This window comes from Paroedura picta, chromosome 13 (genome assembly GCF_049243985.1).
Source record: "Paroedura picta isolate Pp20150507F chromosome 13, Ppicta_v3.0, whole genome shotgun sequence".
NCBI lineage: Eukaryota > Metazoa > Chordata > Lepidosauria > Squamata > Gekkonidae > Paroedura > Paroedura picta.
This window is the reverse complement of record NC_135381.1, coordinates 38,290,438-38,302,840: the sequence shown is the minus strand read 5'-3', so window position 1 is coordinate 38,302,840 and position 12,403 is coordinate 38,290,438. Positions and strand designations below refer to the sequence as shown.

Genomic DNA, 12,403 nt, shown 5'->3' with positions numbered 1-12,403 from the left:
TGGCCAATGAGCCTCAGCTACCAAGGATGTTTATGGCCAAGAACCCTCCCCCTTCAGACCATTTTGGGAGAGGGTTGGGTTAGCACAGGGGTAGTCAAACTGCGGCCCTCCAGATGTCCATGGACTACAATTCCCAGAAGCCCCTGCCAGCGAATGCTGGCAGGGGCTTCTGGGAATTGTAGTCCATGGACATCTGGAGGGCCGCAGTTTGACTACCCCTGGGTTAGCAGGACCATATATGGTCATCTCATGGGACATTTTTAAAAATCTGTAAAAGATATTTGTTTTAATTCTTTTTTTCCCTCCCCCTCAGGGGCCACAAAACCCCTGTGGAGAAACCCCGACATAAGCAAACAAAGCTACAATGCTTCTTTCGAGGAGTCTTTTTTTTATTAAGATAAATCCAGCAAAATTCCTAACAGTGGGTATATTCAGCGAACCTGCCTTTTTTTTTCTAAAAGAATTTTTTTTTTGTATTTCATTTAAAAACATGATTACACTTTCCCCCCTCCCCATTATTCTTCTTCTCCAAAATGTGACAAAATAAAACTACATTTGGGATACAACAAGATTTCCAGCTTCTTAGGACTTTTTTTTTTTCTCATGAAAATAGCTCACCTTCTTTATAAAAGCAACCCACAGAACCACCGGAATGTCTGACGCAATTATTTTGTGTACTTTTTTTTTTTTTTGGAGACCTCCCCACGTTAAGAAACCGTACAACACGTAACAAGGGTGAAATTAAACTCTGAAGTCTGCCTGACTTCCACACGAAGGGATTACATACTGACAGGAGTCAATAGCTACCACCACTGATTTTTTTTCCAGGTACCATACAAACTATGACAATCACAAAATTTTTAAAACAAAAAGATTTTTTTGTGTGTGTGTTTTGTTTTGTTTGTTGTATGTTTCAGTCCCAAGTAACAGAGATGAAGATGTTCCATGATTAAATTCATGCTAAAAAAACCTGCATTTATAAAATAGTTGATAAAAATATTCCTCTCTTAACAATACAGTATGGAGGTATGGGTACCAAATGACGGAAATGAACAGGGCAAAGTTTGTTACTCAGACTTGGCTTCCTTATCGTCGGATTCGTCAGCAGCTGGTGCCTATCAATGGGGGAGAAGGGAAAAAAGAGAAAGCCTGTTTTACAAGTGGGAAATATCCTGTTCTATTGTTTAATAGGAAGTGCCAGCTTCTATCTTTGGTACAAACAGGACAAAGCTAGATTGAAGTGAAAATTATACCTGGCTTGGATTAGATTCAGTGATCCATCAAGAGATCTTTCACAAATTCTCCTCCCCCTAGCAGCTCTTTCTGACCCTCATAAATTCAGAAGGGTACAGTGGGGAAAAGGGATGCAATTGCCCCTTGACAGATTAATTCCCCATAACAGCATCCTGACTGGCAAGGCTATTAGTCTGAGAATGAATGCTTTCAAATTCTGCTCACAATACTAAATGTGACCCTTTAAAAGAACAGCAAAAATGTGTAGTATATTCACAATACACCTTCAAATTCATAAACCCAAAACACACAGAGAAAACACAGCTCCACTCCCCTTCTATTATTGTGTCACATACACAACGAATGTATTTACATATATGCAAATCTGAGACTCATAGGGGATGGAAAGACTCACTTGACCTTTCTACCTTTCCTAAAATGCTCTTTCCACTGCAGCAGGTCAGATTTTAAAAGGCTTAATCCCCCCCCCATCCCTTTTATTTCGTTTCTAAGGGGAGCAGAATCTGCCCCCCACCCCATTACAGAGCCCCCTCCCTCAAATTTCTTTCTTCTGCAAGGCCTCTAATTCTAAAATGTTATATCACTCTTAAATCAGTGGCATTTCGAATGTGCAGTAAAACCACACTGCCACCCCTTTTAGGTGGGCCCGTTCATATTTTAACGCTCATCCACGTCACAGTCTTGCCTGATGTCAGGGGACAAAAATCTACCCTTGTTCCCAGACCTTTGGCATGCACAGCAGACTGAGAAGACTGAGGAGGCCAAGCCCTTCCTCCTTCACTCTGCCTTGCAGTCCCTTTTGAAATTATGAGAATCACATGCGTAGGGACCTTAGGGCAGTGACCAATAATGGCCGGGTCTCAAGTCCAGCCACAATCAGTGTCCCTCAGCATTCCAGGACACTTGAACTACATACTGCAGTGTTTCCCAACCCCTGGGGCGTGGACCGGTACCGGTCCATGGAGCCCTCGGTACCGGGCCGTGGCGAGAGGCACCAGCGGCTGCACCTCTCTCCCCGCCCCTGTGGCGCAGCACTCACTGCACCGGGAGCGAGCACAAATGTGCCCGCACCCGCGCCTCCCTCTCCCCACCCCACGGTCCCTGGCGTGAAAAAGGTTGGGGATCACTGTCATACTGGATACAGTTCTTCCTCTCCCAGATCACACAGCTGCCATGTACTCTACCTCGTTAGTTTTGGTATCTCCGTTTTCAGAGTGGTTTTCTTCTTTAGCATCTTCTTGCTTGGTTTCATCTTTTCCTTTGGCTCCCTTCTTCCCTTTTGTTACTTTTTTGTCCTCCTTCTTATCATTTGCTCCTTTTTCTTTCTGCAACAGCAATCCCGTTTTTGAAAATGTAAAATCAAAGGCGAATAAAGGAGATTGCATTCAAGCGTCAATCCATTTCAGAGATTAAGGCTCCACATTTTGAGTAAGATAATGGAGAGACATAATTTGCTGGGAAATACAGATTTTGTGCTGGGAAATGCAGATTTAAATAAGAATAACCACGTCTGGCTGGATAACAGCAAGTCTCTCTTCAAGTATCATGGCCGTTTTCATTAAAGAAAAGGTAGACTTATTTTTAAAATTCCACTTAAGAGATCATTTCTTATACTATAATTGTTTAAGCATTAAACACAGGGTGTTTTTCTACCTGGATACAGAAACTGTTCAATCTGTCACTGGTCAATATACTAAAGTTCACAATCTGCCCATTTAGTCTGCCAAACAATCCATGCAACAATCACCTCCAGGCTCGATCAGTGCAACTCATTCTATGAGGGCCTTCCCTCGACCCTGCTCTGGAAACTACAACTGGTCCAAAATGCACCATGGAGAGCCCAAATAAGACCTGTCTTTCGACAGCTGCATTGGCTTCCAGTCAAATTCCCGATCCAGTTCAAGATCTTGGTATTAATCTTCAAGGCCTTACATCATCTGGGCCCAGCCTATCTGAGCAAGTACCTGTCTGAGTACATTCCGCAGAGAGCACTTTGCTTAACTACTGCCTGGCTGAGGATCCCTGGTCATAAAGAAGTACGTCTGGCCTCAGCCAGGGCCTCGTTGGTAGTGCTTGGTGGTATAAACTCCCTGGAGAACTCTGGGCCTTGATGGAGCAAGACGGAGCTCTTCTACAAGGTTTATGGTTGAGGCCAATCGAGAAACAGTAAAACAGTGGCCTTGGGCTCACCACAGCACTGATAAAACTGTTCTGACCAAGCAAGAATATCAGGGCTCTCTCAGCCTCACCCACCACACAGGGTGTCTGTTGTGGGGAGAGGAAAGGGAAGGCGACTAAGCCGTTTTGAGACTCCTTTGGGTAGGGAAATGTGGCATATAAGAACCAACTCTTCTTCTTCTCTGTTTTTTACTATTTTTATTGATTTATTATTCGTTGTAATGCATTGTTGGAACTTGATCCTCTTGTTCACCGCCCCAAGACAGCGAGTCCAAGAGGGGTGGTATACAAATCAAACACTAAACAAATAAACAAACAGCAAAGATCAGCATGACCACACTGATCAGATGCCAGAGGCTTAAAACAGAACAAAAATTATTTGACCGGTTTCCTGAACATAATTAAAGAGAGGAGCAGTCCCTTTAGGCATGAACTGCAGGCACAAGACGCCCTACAGAGAAGAGGCTGCTGCAAATAGCACTGCTATGGGTGTTTATGGGTGCTACGATTAATATATTAATTTTAGAGTAAGAAGGCCTAAGCTGGAACTCTAGCAAAGTCAAAACAGGTGGAGTAGGAAGACTGTATTAAATATGATCTGGCCTACACATGCATGAGAACAAGGTGGTAGAATCTGGAAGTTAGAGACTGCAGGTGAAGGATACTTAAAAAAACCCTCATCTTAAAAAAAAAACCCTTCCAAATCAAATGAACACATTAGGGACAAATGTCCTGCCTCAGCCTTCTGTTTGTTCTGCTAATAGTCTATTTGCAGGAAATGTCTTTTACATAAAGGAACATTCAGAGAGATGACGTTGCCCCTCCCTTTTCAAACAACTGGAGCTGTGCAATCTCCTGCCCCATTCACGGCACGTAGAGACCAGTCCTGAGAGCCAGGCGTGTTCCATGGCACTTCATCTTCTGTAATGCGCAGAACATTCCACAAACAGCATGCTAAGGGCCCTTTGGCAGGCAAGTCAAAGTCAAAAGAATTCCCGGAAGACAAAAAGGTTTGAAAAATGCTACCCAATTATACTGGCGTTTCACTGATAACTCTGGTGGCTAACTCACTAACTAAACTAAATTTATTTGGTTGGTGGGTTAACTCGAACTCAGGAAAAAAGGCTCAATAATTTCAAAAATATTTTAGTTACACCCAGCATGTGAATTCAGCTGAAGCTTTGGCAACTGTCATCACCCCCCCCCCCCCGCAATTCCATATGCAACCTATCCAAATCAGTGGTCTTCAGCCCATAGAGATTCCTGAAGCCCTATAAATCTGCCATATTTGTTCTGCCACTTTTTGGAAGGACCTGCTGCACAGAAAGCAAGGGCACTTTGCCTTCTGAACTTCGATAGGGTTGTGAGTGTCCTGCATAGTGCAGGGGGTTGGACTAGATGACCCAGGAGGTCCCTTCCAACTCTTATTATTCTATGATTCTTTGCAGACATACTAGAAGTCATGGGAAGACAGTTAAGGCAGAGTCATTTGCCTCTACGATTCCAATCCTTGGCTTGTTTCTTACAGCAAAACCCCCCAGGACAGTCAGTTTGCATTTTCTGGCTCCCTTGGCCTGCAGCTCCTTGTCCTGACCATCAGAACTCTCCTTACATCTCCTCTGGCTGTGATGTTTCTCCACTAAGCCCCACACTAGACCTACACATCACCAATACTGATCCCAGAGTCTCTCAGAGAGCACTTCAGAGCACTCCCCACCCCAACAATCCCAGGTGCCAAATGTGTGGGGTGCAGTAGAGAGTTTGGCTATCTGCCTGGTGTACCCACCTTCTATCGCACCGGCCGACACCCTGCTGAACCTCCTGGTGGCTGAGCGGACTCTGCAGTTCCCCGGGCCGACTGTCCTGGGGGACTTCAATACCCATGGAAAGAAAGCTGGCTTCTCGCAGGCCTCATACCTGGGGTCAGGCATGGCAACACTAGGAGTCTCCCAATTTGTTTTGGGTCACACCTACCAAGCAGGCCACACACACACCAAGCCCGACATGCATGAGTCTAGTACAAAACCCTGGTTGAGGAAGCCTGACTTAAAGGTTAAAAATGAGTCCTTGGCCTTCAAAGATGAAAACCACCGAGTTAGATACTACATTTCTATCCCACCATTCCTTTCAGGAGCTCAACATGGCATAAATGGTTTCCCACTCCCTGTTTTATCCTCACAACAGCCCTGTGAAGCCGGCCAGGCTGAGTGACTGGCCCAGGATCACTCAATAAGCTTTATAGTACAGTGGATATTTGAACCCAGGTCCCCTCGATCCAAGTCTGACTTTCTAACCAGTTCATCACTCTGGCTTTCGTAAGCAAGTTCCGGAGTGCGGGCAGACAAAATATACTTGAGCTCTATTCTGGTTGGGACTTAAACAATGGCAAATGCGTTTAAAAGAATCAAACTACCGTGGCTCTTTCACAAAAAGCATGATTACTTTTAACCACCCTTCTGGAAGAGAATGAATGATTGTGTGGATTAGATAACACAGCACTGGCTAGTTATTATCTTTCTTGTAACCACCAAAAATAAATGGCCTCTAGTATTCATTTGTCAGAATCAGGGGTAGTCAAGCTGCCACCCTCCCGATGTCCATGGACTACAATTCCCATGAGCCCCTGAAAACGTTTGCTGGCAGGGGCTCATGGGAATTGTAGTCCATGGACATCTGGAGGGCCGCAGTTTGACTACCCCTGGTCAAAAAAATTTTTTTTACCTTGGGTGCTGCTTTTTTTGGCTTTGGCTCTGGTTTAGGCGGAGCAGGTTTCTGCAAGAGAAGCAAACAGCTGTATGAGGAATGTTGCATGTGAACACAGCCATTTTCTTTAAGTACAGAATAGATACAGACCTGACCATAGTCCCTCAATCCCCGCCCAACTGAAATTAATGTTGTCCAGGAGGATCTGTTGTGCTTCTGTGACACCCACAGAATTCAAGACGTCTTCTGCAAACCAAATGCCCAGTTGAACCAGTTCTTTCTTTCTTTCTCCAGTCAATTGGTTCGCAGTTTTGTTGAGCTTGTCAGCAGAATTTTGAGAAAAACTAGGGCAGTGGTTCTCAACCTACCAATGCCACGATCCTTTAATACGGTTCCTCATGTGGTGGTGACCCCCAACCATAAAATTATACAAGGGTTCTTTCACAGAAACTAAACCAAAACTGACCAATGACATGAAGATCCATTGTTCATGATTGTATATACATTGTTTTTCCCCCCGGGGTTTCTCAGTTCAGTTCTGCCTCTTGTCCCACCATGCTGATCTTGCTCTTTTCTGCTGCTCGACAGACGAATGCTCTATCTCAATCTACCCCGCAAGGCTGTTGTGTGGATGACGCCCCCTTGGCCAAGCTGCTTGCCCTGCTGTCTTGACCCCCAGTTGAGAACCACTGAGCTAGAGGGTGCCACCACAAAATGGCTGCCCCACCACTAATTCCCCTCCCCCAATATTTTAAAAAATCTTAAAGCTTAAATTCAGTGAAATATTTATAACAGGAAATGGAAGATTTCAAGTTTTACAGGGCGTAAAGAAGAATTTTCAGATAATGGTATATATTATCCACATTTGCTGGCATTTATCCAAGTGAAGAAAAAAATGGCTTACCATGTTTAAGTCTTCATATTGGGAAGTCCCTAAACCTGTGTACAATGAATGTTATTTGAGGTATGTGTGTGTGTGTGTTGAAGTGGAGGGGGGGAGTAAAGGTATTTCAGATGTAGCAGGTGCTAGGAGCTCTTCTCAGTCACGTGAAGAAATGGCATGAAAGGTAAGCATTAAGGGGACAGAGAGAAAGAGGAGCAGAGAACGGGAAGAGAAGCTAGTAAAAGGGGATACAGGAAAGAATAAATTGGGGTATGAACAGGATAAAAAAGGAAAGTTGTCAAGGGAAAGGGGAGGGAAGTGCCTGAAAATATCACATTCGCAACCATTAAATCAGGGGTAATCAAACTGCGGCCCTCTAGATGTCCATGGACTACAATTCCCAGGAGCCCCTGCCAGCGAATGCTGGCAGGGGCTCCTGGGAATTGTAGTCCATGGACATCTGGAGGGCCACAGTTTGACTACCCCTGCATTAAATCTTGGGCTCAATTTGGAAATCTAAATGCATCAAGATTTTGCCAACGGGCAAATTTGGAAGTCACAAACAGGCATTGGGGCATAATCCACGACATAGATTTGTCAACTGTTTGCAGGATTCCATGCCTCTCTTTACAGTATGAAACACAGTGAATGCTGCAGAGTTGCCATTTTCAGCATTAGGTGTGTCTTTATCCCAAGGTTGGCTTCCGATGTCACAGCTAAAATGAGATGCAGATCAGCAACTTCCACCTTAAGAGTGGAAGAGCGCCACACCATATCCTCTTTCACTCCTCCGTAAGAAGATGCTCTGCTTGGTAGGCACTACTAGAATCTACTTGTGTGAAAGCTCTCAAGTCGTCAGCAGCAACATATTGGAAACATTAACACTGAAAAAAAACCAAACCGATAGAGCTACTCACAGCGGATAACCTAGCGGATCGTCTCTTTGGCTGTGCAAAAGAAACACAAACAGTAAGTAAATTCGATTAAAACAAGGAAAAATTCACATTCCAAAATCACCTGCAAATTTAGTTAGGGGGGAAAAAAGCCCACTAAATTCACTGGAACTTTAGTGCTGCCACGTAAGGCGAAGGGCAAACGTTATAACTCTACCCACTCCAAAGAGGCCCCTAACTGGATGCAATTTAGGATGCAGAAAGCTTTGCACAAGTACATTCCTGGCATAAATCAAGCCCCCAGGGCACAGGTAGTCAAACTGCGGCCCTCCAGATGTCCATGCACTACAATTCCCATGAGCTCATGGGAATTGTAGTCTATGGACATCTGGAGGGCCGCAGTTTGACTACCCCTGCCCCAGGGCATAGCAAACAGCCCAGTTCTCAAGAGTTGTTGGTTCATAGGGAGCTGGGTGGACAGGAATGTGCAGCTAAGCAATTGAGATATGCTACAGTACCCCCCTGTACCCCCCTTGTCCATTCTTGTGTTGCATGGTGTAGAACAGTGGTCCGCAACCTTTTCTAGGCTGTGGACCGGCGACGGCGGGGAGGGTGATCGCCCGGACGCACATGCCATGCGCGGGAGTGCCGCAAATGTGCATTTGCGGCCGCGCATGGCGCAAACGTGCATGCACGGCCGTGCAGAGGCAGGGAGCCGCGGCCCAGTGCCTGGTGGTTGGGGACCACCGGTGTAGAAGACTATCCTAGCCCTGAATTAGATTCATTAGCCATTTTAAGGACGGTTGGCCCTGAGCTATTTCAGCAGTTGACAGTCACTGATGACACAGGACTAAGGTAGAGCATTGCCTTCGCTCCGATAATGATGCAGCTCTTTGCTCAGAAATGGCCACAGACCCTATTCGCTTCCAGTCCCTGCTAACTACTATGGGGGAAAGCAGCAGTAGGCTCCAGTTCAATGAGGGCCCATTCCAGCGCCAGCAAAGGAAACTCCAGGCTAGCCAGTGAAGACTCTCCAGGGCAGGGATAGTCAAACTGCAGCCCTCCAGATGTCCATGGACTACAAGTCCCATGAGCCCCTGCCAGCATTCACAATTGTAGTCCATGGACATCTGGAGGGCCGCAGTTTGACTACCCCTGCTCTAGGCTGTAGCCATTGTTATTATTTAGCAATAGCCACAATGCCTAATATATAACCATCAGTTGTACTAGAATTGTATTTTAAGAGTGCTGATGGTCAGAAAACAGCCCAAGACTATGTTTAAGAAAACTGCAGCTTTTTTTACATTCTCAGTCAGAACAGCTCTACCAGGAATCTTAAAGTGGCTTCCAATCGCTTCTTTTCCTCTTGCCACAACAGACACCCTGTGGGGTAGGTGAGGCGTAAGAGTGATCTGACATTAATACTCGGTCAGAACAGCTTTATCAGTGCTGTGAGGAACCCAAGGTCACCTAGCTGGCTGCATGTGGGGGAGCGCAGAATCAAACCCAGCACACCAGATCAGAGGTTTGCACTCCTAACCAGTACACCAAGCTGGCTTGGAGACCAATAAGATTTTTGTCATGCAAGGACTGAGGGATTTCCATTCCTATCTGTATCTGATGAAGTGAGGTTTGATTCTCAAATACACATCCCCCACCCCCAACCAATCATATTTGTCTCAAAACTGCTACTGAACTCAATTCTAGCTCTGCTACTATAAACAAACTTGGCTGTTCTCTGAAACCCACTTCCAGCAAGCTCCACTGAAACCTGTGGGGCTTCTGTCTGAATAGAGTTGCGTATGCCGCTGATTTCACAAGGAGTGCTTAAGTCGTTTGCACTGAAATGTACAAGATTTACGAACACCTATTAATTTGCTGGATGACAAGTGTGTCTTAATATCTACTATTTAAATGAGCATTATTGTTGTGGAGCCCACCCCTGTAACACAAGGGTGAGCAAACTGTAGCCCTCAAGATGTCCATGGACTACAAGTCCCATGAGCCCCTGCCAGAATTCGCATTGTACTCAATGGACATCTGGAGGGCCACAGTTTGCCCACCCCTGCCGTAACAAATGGATGGTGTCTGAATTCCCTTCTTTGTGAATGCCTCTGAGATTAATCAATCTCCTACTAGAAGGAGCCGGGTGCAGAAGAACAGAGGTGCATGTTTTATAATGAAACCATGTAAACAAACTTACCTCCTCCTTTACCTCACCTTCAGCTGCAGCCTATATTTTAAAAAAATGAAGCACATACAAAATGTCAGTATTTGCATTTGCATGTGTGTTTTCCCCTAAAAGGAAATGGCTGACAAATGCCTGCAAACAAATCTCTAGGAGTCTAGGACATCAGTCAACACAGAAGGCCCAGTTAAGACACAGAATTGATAGTTATTATTTTCAGCTTTACATGAAAATCTACGGGTGCAATGTCACCTCCACCTCGGTCTGCATTCTGTACAAGGTGTGGCGTAGTAAAGCAAATTCCAGAACCTCTGGCCGGCCGCTGACAGCTCGTCCTCCTTATTATGCCAGTGAGATCTTTGCAATGTCTCTCCTCCCTGTCTGGGACACAAGAAGCCCTTCCCGCCCTGACACACATTCTGCAAGACATTCGCAAAAGTTAAGGAAATAAAACCACAAGCTTGCTCCTCCCTTTCCCAACTGAAGTGTTGCTACCTAGAGGCAATTCTAAAGCTGACCTCCAAACTCCCCAAGCAAAGACTACAACTCCCACAATGCCCCCCGGCACACAATTTGTTTCTGCTTTACGTCTTGCGTACAAATCCGCCCCCGCCTTTTTTGAAAAAAAAAAGTTCCCGCCAAATTACCTAGAACGTTACAACAAGCTTGTTTTTCTTTTAGGGAGGGGGGGCAGACCAAGGGCATCATTTCCCCACCGCACCCACCAGGGGCATGCTCCAGAGAGGAAGCAACTGAAACGGAATTCGATCAAACTGAATTAGAATCGGCCGCGGGGGGGAGGAAAAGGGTGGGCCCGGGGGAAAGCACCATTGCATAAGCGACGCTTTGCCCCAAATCCCTCTGGCCGGCGGGATCGTTGCAGCTTTTGCTGGGGAAGCAACCTGTGCGCGACGCATGAATCCAATGCACGCATTAACGGCCAGTGGCTTTGAAGGGAGGGCGAGGGGCTTGATCGCTTTGCACGTTCGGCTTTCTTTGCAAGCGCTAAAAGCCAGCCGAGGGTGCCCCCTTGCAGCCCCGCCCCGCCAAAGTTCCCTGCAGGGCTGCTGGGAAATCCGCGCCTGGCCAGCGCTTTCCCTGCAAGGGCAATTTCCAAACTCTGCGCCGCCTAATGGCTCCGGATCTCCATTGCACAACCATCTGCTATGACAAGAAGTAGGAGGAAGGACAAAAAAAAAAGAGAGAGAAGAACAAAGGCAAACGCAGGAGAAAAGGGCCCCGCTCCGGCGCCCAATCTTGCAAAGACTGCACGGCTCCTGACCGTCGGGGCTCGAGCCGGGGTTCAGAAACCTGCATGGGTTTCGTTGGATGGCGTGGGGGGGAAGGCACGACGGCGGCTTGCGCGCCGTCCACGGAGGCCCCAGCAAGGCAGCGCTATGGCTGTTGCTAATCCAGCATGGAGCCCAGCGAGAGCGGCGGCGGCGGCGTCCAAAGCAAACAGCCCAAACTCAACTCCGGCCGGGTCTGGGTCGCCTTTTGCAAGCGTCTCGCGCCAGCATCGCCTCCGCTCGGCTGCATGCGCCGACATATTAAAATGCAAACACACACACGCACACGAAAACTACACAGCGAGCACCCGAGAGCGCGCGCGCGCAAATCAAGACATTTTATCTCCCTCTTCCTCCCCCCTCCAGCCAGCAAATGGGCTTCCTACTCTCGCCTCCCTCCATTTCTCTTCCCCGCCGCCGCCGCCGCCACCGATATATTTTGTTTCTTTGCTTACCTTTCTTTTGGGCATAGTTGGACCTGAATAGCTGCTTGCAAAACAAGAGAGACGGGTGTATATAATATTAAAAAAAATTAATGCAGAGAGCCCTCCTCCCAGAAACGATATAGATATATATTTAAAAAAAGCAAAAGCCCCACGCGCAAAAATTAAAAAAAAAAAAACCACCCAAACCCTCTTGGAACGGCTCTTCGTTTTAAGAGGGAAATAAAGAAGCTCTCCCTCCCTCCCTCCTGCCACACTAATATTAGAGACCCGGAGTTAAATTGCAGCAGAAACTGAACCGAAAAGAAAAAAAAAATTCCCCCCCTCTTTATTGCAAACAGTAAAATACACCAACACTCAACCAAACTGCATGAATGGGGAGCGCGAGATGGGTCCGGGCGCTGACTGATGCGCGCCTTGGCCAATCGCAGAGCCGGGCCGGAACGGGGGAAGGGGGGGGGTTGTGGGGCTTCGGACGAGAGGCGGAGCTGGACTCTTAGCGCGAGATAGACACCCGCGCGCACATCCCGGGCTACGGCGGCCAGACGTGCGCCGGGCGCTTGCGCCGTTTG

At 46.8% G+C, this 12,403-nt stretch overlaps 1 protein-coding gene across 4 annotated transcripts; it reads right to left on the bottom strand.

Annotated features, from left to right (window-relative positions):
• Positions 1-368: 368 nt before the first annotated feature.
• Positions 369-12,313, bottom strand: HMGN5 (high mobility group nucleosome binding domain 5). Of its 4 annotated transcripts, none has more exons than XM_077307550.1 (7): positions 12,187-12,313; positions 11,844-11,874; positions 10,115-10,144; positions 7,936-7,965; positions 6,154-6,204; positions 2,439-2,579; positions 369-1,115 (listed from the first exon to the last, which is right to left on the bottom strand). In XM_077307550.1, exons 2-7 carry the CDS (start codon positions 11,856-11,858, stop codon positions 1,068-1,070), a joined length of 315 nt encoding a protein of 104 aa, XP_077163665.1. In that variant the 5' UTR covers positions 11,859-11,874; positions 12,187-12,313; the 3' UTR covers positions 369-1,067. The 4 variants fall into 4 exon arrangements, with proteins under 4 accessions (XP_077163665.1, XP_077163666.1, XP_077163664.1 ...); XM_077307551.1 differs by having other exon boundaries at positions 12,194-12,251; XM_077307549.1 differs by lacking the exon at positions 12,187-12,313 and having other exon boundaries at positions 11,844-12,180.
• Positions 12,314-12,403: the final 90 nt, after the last annotated feature.